Genomic DNA, 12,673 nt, shown 5'->3' on the forward strand with positions numbered 1-12,673 from the left:
GCAGTGGGAATCGAGCCCAGTTCCCCAGGACCAAAGTCCACCACTCTAACCACTAGGCCACTCCTCCATCTTGCAGCTTCAGAGTGAAGATAGATGGTGGACGGTTTCATTGTGCCCTGGAATGGTGTTAGGAAAAGTCCAGGGGGGGGGGGGTATTCTACACTATCTTTCACGTTGCACAAAGTTTACAAACATCCATGGCATCAAGAGAAGAACTCAGGTGTTTCGTGTGCTGAAATGATGTGAAGCTGATAAGGGCTGATATTCGGAGAAGCCGCCTTTCAGGGTTAGTGTTGGCTCACGTGAAAGAGAGTTGTAAGTTCCCTCTTTGATTTACAGGGTCCTGAGAAGTGCAAACTGACAGATCTGCCTTGACAGGTGGATCCTCCCTTTGCTTCCCCGGCCCCTCTACCTCCACCTTCACCTCACTCAGCTACATCTCACTTTAGTTTCAGGGGGAGATGATACACAGACCACCTCCACCTTCCCCTTCCTCCATCCCAAAATAGAGAGTCTCCTTTCTCTGGGGGAGAGCCTGGAGGTCTCTTTGAATCATTGGTGTCTGACTCTGATTAATGTGGTGAAGGTGTGACCTGCTTCAGTACTATAGGCCTTGTGTTTTCATCAGGGAGAGAAAAGGTGTTAACCAGAAAACAAATGACTTTGTTTTATCGAGTCCACTGTACGGCAGAACATTTTTTGTTTAAATCTCTGGATGTTACAGCCTGCCATCTGAAATAAGCACGGGATCCATAACTCTCCCATGCACATCACAGCAGAATTCTCAAACTTACCCCACTTTGCTTTTCATGGTTTGCACACTGAATATGCATGAGCTACCTTTGCATTTTCAATGTCTCCATGGTATACAAATCAATAAATCGTGTGGCCCTGGCACAGCCTGTGCATTTTGACCTGCAGCTATCTTGGTTATCCTAGAACATTCTTTACAAATACAGGTCATTCCAGAGGGAGCGGATGGGTGGGATGGGGGAATGGGTTCTTATTTGGAATCTGAGCAGTCATTGGACTGAATCGAGTCCTGGCCGGGAATCTGAGCAGTGATTGGGTTGGATAGAGTTCCAGCTGGGGAACTGAGCAGTCATTGGACAGAATGTAGCCCCCACTAGGGGACTGGGCAATGATTGGGTGGTATGGAATTTTATTTATGTGTTACATTTGTACCCCACATTTTCCCACCTATTTACAGGCTCAATGTATGTTACCAATTCGGTTGGTAACAGATACAAAGTTATATTGTGATCTGATGAGGTAGGTTTGGATCAGGTATCAAGGGGTCGAAAGAGGTGAAGATTATAAATTGTGCAGTGTGATCATTAGTTATGTTGTGTCGCTGGGTGCTGGGATTTTATGTTGGATCGTTGGAATAGGCTTTTTCGAATAGGTAAGTCTTGAGTGATTTTCTGAAGTTTAAGTGGTCATGGATTGTTCTCACTGTGTTTGGGAGTCCGTTCCATAGTTGTGTTCTTATGAAAGAGAAGTTGGATGCATGGGTTGTTTTGTATTTTAGTCTTTTACAGTTTGGATAATGTAGGTTTAGGTATGATCTTGATGATCTGATTCTGTTTCTGGTTGGTAGATCTATTAGGTCTGTCATGTATCCTGGTACTACGCCGTAGATGATTTTGTGTACCAAGGTGCAGATTTTGAAGATGGTCTCAATTGGGTGAGAAAGAGTCTCTGGCAGGGATCTGAGCAATAAATGGATGGGATAGGGGAACTGTGCTGGAGATCTGAACAGTAACTGGGTAGGATAAGGTCCCTACTGGAAATGTGAGCAGTGATAGGCAGGGACGGGGGAGGAGGAAATTCCAGCTGGAGATCTGAACAGTGTTTGTGTAGAATGGAGTCCTCAGTGGGGATCTGAGCAGTGATTGGGTGGGGTAAGGTTCCTGTCAGAGATCTGAACAGTGATTGGGTGGTATGGAGTCCTCGGTGAGGAACTGGTCAGTGATTGGGTGGGGTAAGATTCCTGTCAGAGATCTGACCAGTGATTGGGTGGTATGGAGTCCTCAGTGGGGATCTGAGCAGTGATTGGGTGGGGTAAGGTTCCTGTCAGAGATCTGAACAGTGATTGGGTGGTATGGAGTCCTCAGTGGGGATCTGAGCTGTGATTGGGTGGGATAAGGTCACTGTCAGAGATCTGAACAGTGATTGGGTGGTATGGAGTCCTCAGTGGGGATCTGAGCAGTGATTAGGTGGGGTAAGGTTCCTGTCAGAGATCTGAACAGTGATTGGGTGGTATGGAGTCCTCAGTGGGGATCTGAGCAGTGATTGGGTGGGGTAAGGTCCCTGTCAGAGATCTGAACAGTGATTGGGTGGTATGGAGTCCTCGGTGAGGAACTGATCAGTGATTGGGTGGGGTAAGATTCCTGTCAGAGATCTGACCAGTGATTGGGTGGTATGGAGTACTCAGTGGGGATCTGAGCAGTGATTAGGTGGGGTAAGGTTCCTGTCAGAGATCTGATTGGGTGGTATGGAGTCCTCAGTGGGGATCTGAGCAGTGATTGGGTGGGGTAAGGTTCCTGTCAGAGATCTGACCAGTGATTGGGTGGTATGGAGTCCTCAGTGGGGATCTGAGCAGTGATTGGGTGGAGTAAGGTTCCTGTCAGAGATCTGATTGGGTGGTATGGAGTCCTCAGTGGGGATCTGAGCAGTGATTGGGTGGGGTAAAGTCCCTGTCAGAGATCTGAACAGTGATTGGGTGGTATGGAGTCCTCAGTGGGGATCTGAGCAGTGATTGGGTGGGGTAAGGTTCCTGTCAGAGATCTGAACAGTGATTGGGTGGTATGGAGTCCTCAGTGGGGATCTGAGCAGTGATTGGGTGGGGTAAGGTCCCTGTCAGAGATCTGAACAGTGATTGGGTGGTATGGAGTCCTCAGTGGTGAACTGAGCAGTGATTGGGTGGGGTAAGGTTCCTGTCAGAGATCTGATTGGGTGGTATGGAGTCCTCGGTGAGGATTGGGTGGGGTAAGGTTCCTGTCAGAGATCTGAACAGTGATTGGGTGGTATGGAGTCCTCAGTGGTGAACTGAGCAGTGATTGGGTGGGGTAAGGTTCCTGTCAGAGATCTGATTGGGTGGTATGGAGTCCTCGGTGAGGATTGGGTGGGGTAAGGTTCCTGTCAGAGATCTGAACAGTGATTGGGTGGTATGGAGTCCTCAGTGGGGATCTGAGCTGTGATTGGGTGGGGTAAGGTCCCTGTCAGAGATCTGACCAGTGATTGGGTGGTATGGAGTCCTCAGTGGGGATCTGAGCAGTGATTGGGTGGGGTAAGGTTCCTGTGAGAGATCTGATTAGGTTGGAGTCCTCAGTGGGGATCTGAACTGTGATTGGGTGGGGTAAGGTTCCTGTCAGAGATCTGACCAGTGATTGGGTGGTATGGAGTCCTCAGTGGGGATCTGAGCAGTGATTGGGTGGGGTAAGGTTCCTGTGAGAGATCTGATTAGGTTGGAGTCCTCAGTGGGGATCTGAGCTGTGATTGGGTGGGGTAAGGTCCCTGTCAGAGATCTGACCAGTGATTGGGTGGTATGGAGTCCTCAGTGGGGATCTGAGCAGTGATTGGGTGGGGTAAGGTTGCTGTGAGAGATCTGATTAGGTTGGAGTCCTCTGTGGGGATCTATGCAGTGATTTTGGAGGGGGTAGGTGGGAGAAGTTTCTGCTGTCTGAGATCCTACTGACCTTTACAAGGAGTTCACGTTACTGGCAGGATTCAGAACTTGAAAGCCTGTATTACCGGCAGATATTGTTGTCTTTTTTTCTTGAGTAATATCGCGCTTCTTCCTCCGACTGCAGGTTACAGCTGCTGACTCAGCCTGAAACTTTTCCCACCTTCTTTATGTCAGCAGAGTCAACGTCAAGCTGGTTTCTATGGGTTCATTTCATTTTTTAGCACCTTGCTGAGGCCAGGAAAGTGGGTGGGTAGATGTGGCTACTGCAGGGAGAGGTGTCAGCTGGGTTAGAGGCAGATATGGCAGCTTAGGGTCCCAGAGGGCACAGTCACACAAGGGGTCTCAGAGGGTGGCAATGTAGCCCACCTCAAAAGATCTGGAGCTGCTTGGGCAGGATTTTCCACCACTGGCTGGTTGTCTCTTTTCACTTGTGACTGGACGCGAGACCGAGGACCAGTTCTTTACCAGATTCAATTCCTTCCAGCCCCTCGTTGTTCTGTAAATATTTGAAACCATGCCTCTCCACAATTTTTTGAACCATAGAGGTGGACAGTTATTGTTTTCTTATGAGATTATAACTTATTTCCTATGTTTTCATATTGTGTTTTTTCGATTGGTATTTGTTTGATGTATTTATTGTAAGCTGTCTAGATTAGCAGAGAGAGTGGTCTAGAAGAATTTTTTGAACTCTGTCCTGGTCTTGCCTTCCACTCAAACTGGATCAGGTTCTGGGCTTTGCTGTCCAGTTGGTGCTGGCTGTTTGAGGGTCTGTATGGCAGGGAGGGAGGCAGGGGGCTGCCTATTCAGATCCTTCTCAGACCATTTTCTGTGGTTTTACAGCTTTTATTTTTGAGTACAAATTGATTTGAGCAGGGGAAGCCTCTTATCTCGCTTGGCTTCCCATCTGCCTCCAAAGCTCAGGGACTGCACAAGTTGAGAAGTTGTCTTCATTGCTCCAGGAAACATTGTCACACACACTGCAAATCTAAGGCCAGTCCGTATTCAGAGGGTCCAGACTCCTCACTGGGAGAGCTTAGGCACCTTTTTTTTGTTGTTTGTTACATTTGTACCCTGCGCTTTCCCACTCATGGCAGGCTCAATGTGGCTTACATGGGGCAATGGAGGGTCAAGTGACTTGCCCAGAGTCACAAGGAGCTGCCTGTGCCTGAAGTGGGAATCAAACTCAGTTCCTCAGTTCCCCAGGACCAAAGTCCACCACCCTAACCACTAGGCCACTCCTCCACTGTTGCTACTATTTGAGATTCTACATGGAATGTTGCTATTCCACTAGCAACATTCCATGTAGAAGTCGGCCCTTGCAGATCACCAATGTGGCTGCGCAGGCTTCTGATTGTCAGACTCACAGAAACAGAAGCCTGCGGAGTCTTCTACATGGAATGTTGCTAGTGGAATAGCAACATTCCATATAGAATCTCCAATAGCAGCAACATTCCGTGTAGAATCTCCAATAGTAGCAACATTCCATGTAGAATCTCCAATAGTATCTATTTTATTTTTGTTACATTTGTACCCTGCGCTTTCCCACTCATGGCAGGCTCAATGCGGCTTACATGGGGCAATGGAGGGTTAAGTGACTTGCCCAGAGTCCCACTAGCAACATTCCATGTAGAAGTCGGCCCTTGCAGATCACCAATATGGCCGCGCAGGCTTCTGCTTCTGTGAGTCTGACGTCCTGCACGTACGTGCCAGACTCACAGAAACAGAAGCCTGCGCAGCCTTCTACATGGAATGTTGCTAGTGGAATAGCAACATTCCATATAGAATCTCCAATAGCAGCAACATTCCGTGTAGAATCTCCAATAGTAGCAACATTCCATGTAGAATCTCCAATAGTATCTATTTTATTTTTGTTACATTTGTACCCTGCGCTTTCCCACTCATGGCAGGCTCAATGCGGCTTACATGGGGCAATGGAGGGTTAAGTGACTTGCCCAGTCACAAGGAGCTGCCTGAAGTGGGAATCGCACTCAGTTCTTCAGTTCCCCAGGACCAAAGTCCACCAACCCAACCACTAGGCCACTCTTCCACTCCTTAAGTGGCCGTTTTGAGAACTTACCGAAATGTGATCCCCTCAGAGGCAGATTTAGGTCAGAGAAAATAGTTAGGAGCTTGGTGCAGAATTTTTCACACTAGGCGCCTAAATGAGACCTACATTTAAGACCATAACTTATAGGATCCTAAATGTAAGTGAGTTTTCAGCCGAAACAGGGGACACATTTTAGGTCCTTATTAGATGTTGACTGTCAGGCCCATAGCTTCTAGAATCTAGACTGGGGGTTCCCAGATCAATACTAGTTGATCTAGCCCCCTGCGTAACACTGTATTTCAGTTTCCCTTAAAAAAGAAAAAATCAAGAACCACAAATCCCTGCACTAGCTTAGCCTGATCAGCCGACCAAGGATGAGACGCCCAAAGCAAGGGAGGAGAGCAAGTGCAAGGCATGGACAGAGACATCCCCACGGGGCCATCATCATCCCAGCCATGTCCACAGTGAGTGTGAGAGCAAAGATGGATTTGAGGGGGGTGGGGTGGAGAGACTCTTCTATCCTTGTGCTTTGTCTCATAAGAATAAGGCTAAGGAAGGGACTAGCAGTCTCTTAGTGCCCCCTGGTGGTGGAAGCCGATTACATTGCAAAGGGACGAAGGCTGATGAGATTGCTCTGTGTGGGGGGGTTAGGGTTGGCATTGTGAAAACCGTGACAGCAGAAGTGTAGCCAGGTTGAGGGCGCAAGGGGAGCGGAGTGTGGACCTGCCGATGGCGCCGGTGCATATTTTAAACATAGTAACATAGCAAGCAACGGCAGAAAAAGACCTGTACAGTCCACCCAACAAACTTGACAGATGGCGTGAAAAATAAATGCTCCCCTGGGACCCACCTAGCTCCGCTTCTACGTGACAGGCGTGAGTCTCCCTCGTGGGCTGAGATCTCAGTCCCTCAGATTTACTGAACTGTAGCACAGAGCAAAACAGCCCTGAGTTTCATATCTCAGGGGTCCCCACCAAGGATCTGAGCAGTGACTGAGCCACCTGGAAGTCCCCACAAGCCAGTTGCACAAGTGGGTCAGTCTGCAGGATTTCATTCCCAATCCAGCTCTTGCTTCTTGGGCTTTTACCATGCAGGGAATTGAGCAGTTGGTTCCCACACTAATACCACCTTCCCTCTCACAGGCATCCAGCACCCTCTCAAGAAAAACCTGTTCCTTCATGTTTCCTCTGACCTTCCCACCTCTGGCATCAATTAAATCTGTTCTAATTATTATATTTTTACATTTATATTCTCTCAGCTCAAATTGAAGTGATTCCATGTAAAATTTGTGGAGACAAGTCATCAGGAGTTCACTATGGGGTCATCACCTGTGAAGGCTGCAAGGTAAAAAGACAACACCTCACCCCATCCCCTTGTCCCTGTCGGTGCCTGACACCTCACCCCGTCCCCTTGTCCCTCTCGGTGCCCGACACCTCACCTGTTCCCTTGTCCCTGTCAGTGCCTGACACCTCACCTCATTCCCTTGTCCCTGTCGGTGCCCGACATCTCACCCCTTCCCCTTGTCCCTGTCGGTGCCCGACACCTCACCTGTTCCCTTGTCTCTGTTGGTGCCCGACACCTCACCCCATCCCCTTGTCCCTGTCGGTGCCCAGCACCTCACCTCCTCCCCTTGTCCCTGTCGGTGCCTGACACCTCACGTCGTTCCTTTGTCCCTGTCGGTGCCTGACACCTCACCCCTTCCCCTTGTCCCTGTCGGTGCCCAACACCTCACCTCATCCCCTTGTCCCTGTCAATGCCCGGCACCTCACTCCGTCCCCTTGTCCCTGTCAATGCCTGGCACCTCACCTCCCCCCCTTGTCCCTGTCGGTGCCTGACACGCCACCTCGTTCCCTTGTCTCTGTCAATGCCCGACACCTCACCTCGTTCCCTTGTCCCTGTCGGTGCCTGACACCTCACCTCGTTCCTTTGTCCCTGTCGGTGCCTGACACCTCACCTCGTTCCTTTGTCCCTGTCGGTGCCTGACACCTCACCCCTTCCCCTTGTCCCTGTCGGTGCCCAACACCTCACCTCATCCCCTTGTCCCTGTCAATGCCCGGCACCTCACTCCGTCCCCTTGTCCCTGTCAATGCCTGGCACCTCACCTCCCCCCCTTGTCCCTGTCGGTGCCTGACACGCCACCTCGTTCCCTTGTCTCTGTCAATGCCCGACACCTCACCTCGTTCCCTTGTCCCTGTCGGTGCCTGACACCTCACCTCGTTCCTTTGTCCCTGTCGGTGCCTGACACCTCACCTCGTTCCTTTGTCCCTGTCGGTGCCTGACACCTCACCCCTTCCCCTTGTCCCTGTCGGTGCCCAACACCTCACCTCATCCCCTTGTCCCTGTCAATGCCCGGCACCTCACTCCGTCCCCTTGTCCCTGTCAATGCCTGGCACCTCACCTCCCCCCTTGTCCCTGTCGGTGCCTGACACGCCACCTCGTTCCCTTGTCTCTGTCAATGCCCGACACCTCACCTCGTTCCCTTGTCCCTGTCGGTGCCTGACACCTCACCTCGTTCCTTTGTCCCTGTCGGTGCCTGACACCTCACCTCGTTCCCTTGTCCCTGTCGGTGCCTGACACCTCACCTCGTTCCTTTGTCCCTGTCGGTGCCTGACACCTCACCCCTTCCCCTTGTCCCTGTCGGTGCCCGACACCTCACCTCATTCTTTTGTCCCTGTCAGTGCCCGGCACCTCACCTCGTTCCCTTGTCCCTGTTAGAGCCCAACACCTCACCTCGTCCCCTTGTCCCTGTCAATGCCCGACACCTCACCTCGTTCCCTTGTCCCTGTCGGTGCCCGACACCTCACCTCGTTCCCTTGTCCCTGTCGGTGCCCTACACCTCACCTCGTTTCCCTTGTCTCTGTCAATGCCCGACACCTCACCTCGTTCCCTTGTCCCTGTTGGTGCCTGACACATCACCTCGTTCCCTTGTCTCTGTCAATGCCTGACACCTCACCTCGTTCCCTTGTCCCTGTCGGTGCCCGACACCTCACCTCGTTCCCTTGTCTCTGTCAATGCCCGACACCTCACCTCGTTCCCTTGTCCCTGTTGGTGCCTGACACATCACCTCGTTCCCTTGTCTCTGTCAATGCCTGGCACCTCACCTCATTCCCTTGCCCCTTTCGGTGCCCGACACCTCACCTCATTCTTTTGTCCCTGTCGGTGCCCAGCACCTCACTCTGTTCCTTTGCCTTCACCTCAGGGCTTTTTTCGGAGGAGTCAGCAGAGTCATATCAGCTATTCTTGCAGCCGTCAGCAGAGCTGTCAAATTGACAGGGCAAGCCGGAACCGCTGTCAGTTCTGCCGCTTACAGAAGTGTCTGGCACTGGGAATGTCTCGAGAGGGTAAGCTAACACAGGACCGGTTATTGTGTGCTTAACTATATCAGAAATGTGTTCCAAAGGTCATTCAAAAGCCGAAGCCTTTGCAGAGAAATCTCTCATTGTAAAATTGGGCAGACATTACACGGTGGAAGAATAGGGTAATGCTACATACATTATTCATAGGAAGCAGACACATTCCTGGGGATGGATCTGGGCATGGTTTGATCTTAGGTGCATGCTTTTGGATTTTCACACATCATGTGCATAATTTTTTTCAAACGTTTGGTGCCTATTGAATAAGGTGTCACTGTCCATGGCTGCATAGATTAGGCTGTCTGGGACAATACTACCCTCTAAGGCTTTTGCAATTGAAGCTACTGCAGGGCCAACCCAGCGGAGGAAAACAAAGCTGTGTTTTTCCTTCTCCAAACAGGCCTTAATAGTCTGCAGCACTACTAACAGCACCTTCCAGTCTGTGTGTCTTATTCTCTGCCAGAGATTCCTTGTTCCTCTCACTTTCTTCAGATTACAGGTTTAGAGGGTTACACTGATAAACTGGCTTGTCAGATCAGATGGGTCCAGAGATTCTCCACCTCTACCACAGCCCTGCCTAGGGCTGCCAGGAGGTGGTGGTTGGTAGGGGGTGAGCAGGCAGGAGCTCAGGGGCCTGCTCGTGCCCTACAAAATATGGGTCATTGTGAAGAGTGTGCTGTAGAAATCTGACCACACCAGTTAGAAATGTAACCACTCGAGGTCTGTGTGTGTGTGTGTGTACTTGCGCCTGCCTGGGTCTCAGCATGCCTAGAGAGGAAGTGATTAGGGCACTGTATACTGTGCAAGGAGATGGTATCAAGTGGACAGGAAACCCATAGAATGGGGAGATAGAAACTGTCTTTACTGTACACACAGTACAATGATAGTCTAATTATTGCTCATGTTTGATCTAGTCAGTGGTTTTTTTGTGCCGGTACGCGCCAGTACGGTGTACCAGCACCTTTTTTTGTAGGTCCCCTCCCCGACCCAGTCCCTACCTGCCTACCAGCTCCGTGCCGACGACCCTCTTCTCCTGCCACCCGGCACTGTGACCCAGCCTTTAAAAAAAATCTACGAAGCAGCGGAGCGGTGCCTCGCGTCTGCCTGTAAAAGAAGAAAAATCGCCTCGTCGGCCGGCCTTCCCTCACTGTGTTCCGCCCTTGCGGAAATAGGAAGTTATGCACAGTCATACAGGCACATTCACTCATGTGCACAGATGTACAAGTACACACACACACATGCACAGATGTACAGGAACCCTCACATACACACACAGACGTACAGATACACACACACGTGCACAGATATACAGGTAAATTCACTCACACGCATGCACACAAACTTGCACAGACATAAAGGTACACTTATTCACAAGCATGCACAGACGTGCAGGCACACTCACACTCATGCACACACACAGACATACAGGTATACTCACTTACTCACACACACACAGACATACTCACACACGTGCAGGCACACTCCCACACACACACACACACACAGACATACTCACACACGTGCAGGCACACTCCCACACACACAGACATACAGGTACACTTATTCACAAGCATGCACAGACGTACAGGCACACTCACACTCATGCACAAACATACAGGTACACTTATTCACAAGCATGCACAGACATACAGGCACACTCACACTCATGCACAGACATACAGGTACAATCTCCCACATGCGTACAGATGTACAGGCACACTCACACACGTACAGGTACTCTCACTCATGAATGCACATACACGTGCACACAGACACACATGTGGTACTGTTAACACAGCCACCAGGAAGCCCAGTTCTGAATGTTCTCCTTTTCCATTTCATTTTTTCCGGAGGAACTCTGAGAAACTGAATTCTACCTGGCTTTTCATCTCCTTTTTTTAAATTCCCCTAAATCTGAGTCTAATTTGCACAGAGCTGCCAAGTTACCCTGTTCCAGATAGAGATTTCAGGCCGGTCCTGGATTTCTGATCACCATATTGATACATTCTGGTATCTAGTGAACTGATTTCTGAATGCTTTGGGATGTTCCATACCAGGACTGGCTAAAATGTCTCCCTTTCTGATACAGATTGTTCAGGGCTCAGATGCATTATTAAAAACAAATGTTTTAAAAACACCAGGACCAGTGGGGGTTGGATACTAAGCACCAAAGAGTTTTACATTTCTGGACAGAGGAAAAATCATTTTGTAGTTCTCTAGTTAAGCACCTTTTCATTAATGTGTTTCAGCTGTAAAGTTTGGGCGGATGTCAAAAAAGCAGCGAGACAGCCTGTCTGCTGAGGTGCAGAAGCACAGGCAGCAACAGCAGCAGGAAGAGGAACACAGTCACAGGCAGCGGCTGCGGTGTACAGAGTCACACAGTCACAGGTGGCAACAGCGCCATGAAGGCACACACAATCACAGCCATCATGATACAGAATCTTTCAGTCACAGGCAGCAGCAGCAGGAACAGCAGCATGGAGAGGTGGCAAGCAGTCACAGGCAACGGCACACAGAGTCACGCAGTCACAGGCAGCAGCAGCATGTAGAGGTGGAACACAGTCACAGGCAGCAACATGCAGAGTCACGCAGTCACAGGCAGCAGCAGCAGCAGCAGCAAGAACAGCAGCATGTAGAGGTGGAACACAGTCACAGGCAGCAACATGCAGAGTCACGCAGTCACAGGCAGCAGCAGCAGCAAGAACAGCAGCATGTAGAGGTGGAACACAGTCACAGGCAGCAACATGCAGAGTCACGCAGTCACAGGCAGCAGCAGCAGCAAGAACAGCAGCATGTAGAGGTGGAACACAGTCACAGGCAGCAACATGCAGAGTCACGCAGTCACAGGCAGCAGCAGCAGCAAGAACAGCAGCATGTAGAGGTGGAACACAGTCACAGGCAGCAACATGCAGAGTCGCATAGTCACAGGCAGCAGCATGAAAACATACGCAGTCATAGGCATCATGATACAGAGCTGTTCAATCACAGGCAGCAGCAGCATGAAGAGGGGCTACACAGTCACAGGCAACGGCAGAGGTACACAGAGTTGCACAGTCATAGGCAGCAGCAGTACACCGAGGTGGAAAGACTGGATAATTCCTCAGATCTGGACAATAGATCACTGAGACTAGCTTCCTCTGCAGGGCTTTTGGAGGCCTCTCCCTGCTCTGTGGTCCTGCTGAGCAGGCAGGCAAGACTAAGTTGGTCCCTAGGTGACACCCATGCTGTCGGCTACTGCAATGGACTCAACAGAGGTCAGAGCCTGCGGAACAAGGAGGAGCTGGACAACAGCTTTGCACCAGAATACAACCTGAGAAGTGAAGCAGAGGTGTGCGGAGACAGGACCTATCCAGTGGAAATGCAGCCATCCCCAGAGCATCCACAGTGGGACATGGGTAGGATCAGGAGGCACTCTGCCTGTAGAGGGTCAGAACAGCAGAACCCATGTCCTGACATGAACCACCACACCTTCCTGGAGTCTGCAGACCCATGCATGACCGAGATTGGTGAGTGTCAAAGGCTCTGAAATGTCAGACTGAACAGCAGCCTGTCTGCACCCTGGACACTTATGCAGCCTCGGGG

At 50.4% G+C, this 12,673-nt stretch overlaps 1 protein-coding gene across 1 annotated transcript in view; it reads left to right on the forward strand.

The window, feature by feature from the left end:
- Positions 1-12,673, forward strand: part of RORC (RAR related orphan receptor C) — a 36,910-nt gene that overhangs the window by 16,307 nt on the left and 7,930 nt on the right. Inside the window, exons 2-5 of the mRNA XM_030187787.1 lie at positions 6,997-7,082; positions 8,938-9,079; positions 11,341-11,642; positions 11,730-12,597. Of these exons, the coding sequence (XP_030043647.1) occupies positions 6,997-7,082; positions 8,938-9,079; positions 11,341-11,642; positions 11,730-12,597 (1,398 nt within the window). The remainder of the gene's footprint in view (positions 1-6,996; positions 7,083-8,937; positions 9,080-11,340; positions 11,643-11,729; positions 12,598-12,673) is intronic.

This window comes from Microcaecilia unicolor, chromosome 14 (assembly GCF_901765095.1).
Source record: "Microcaecilia unicolor chromosome 14, aMicUni1.1, whole genome shotgun sequence".
In the NCBI taxonomy this organism is placed as follows: domain Eukaryota; kingdom Metazoa; phylum Chordata; class Amphibia; order Gymnophiona; family Siphonopidae; genus Microcaecilia; species Microcaecilia unicolor.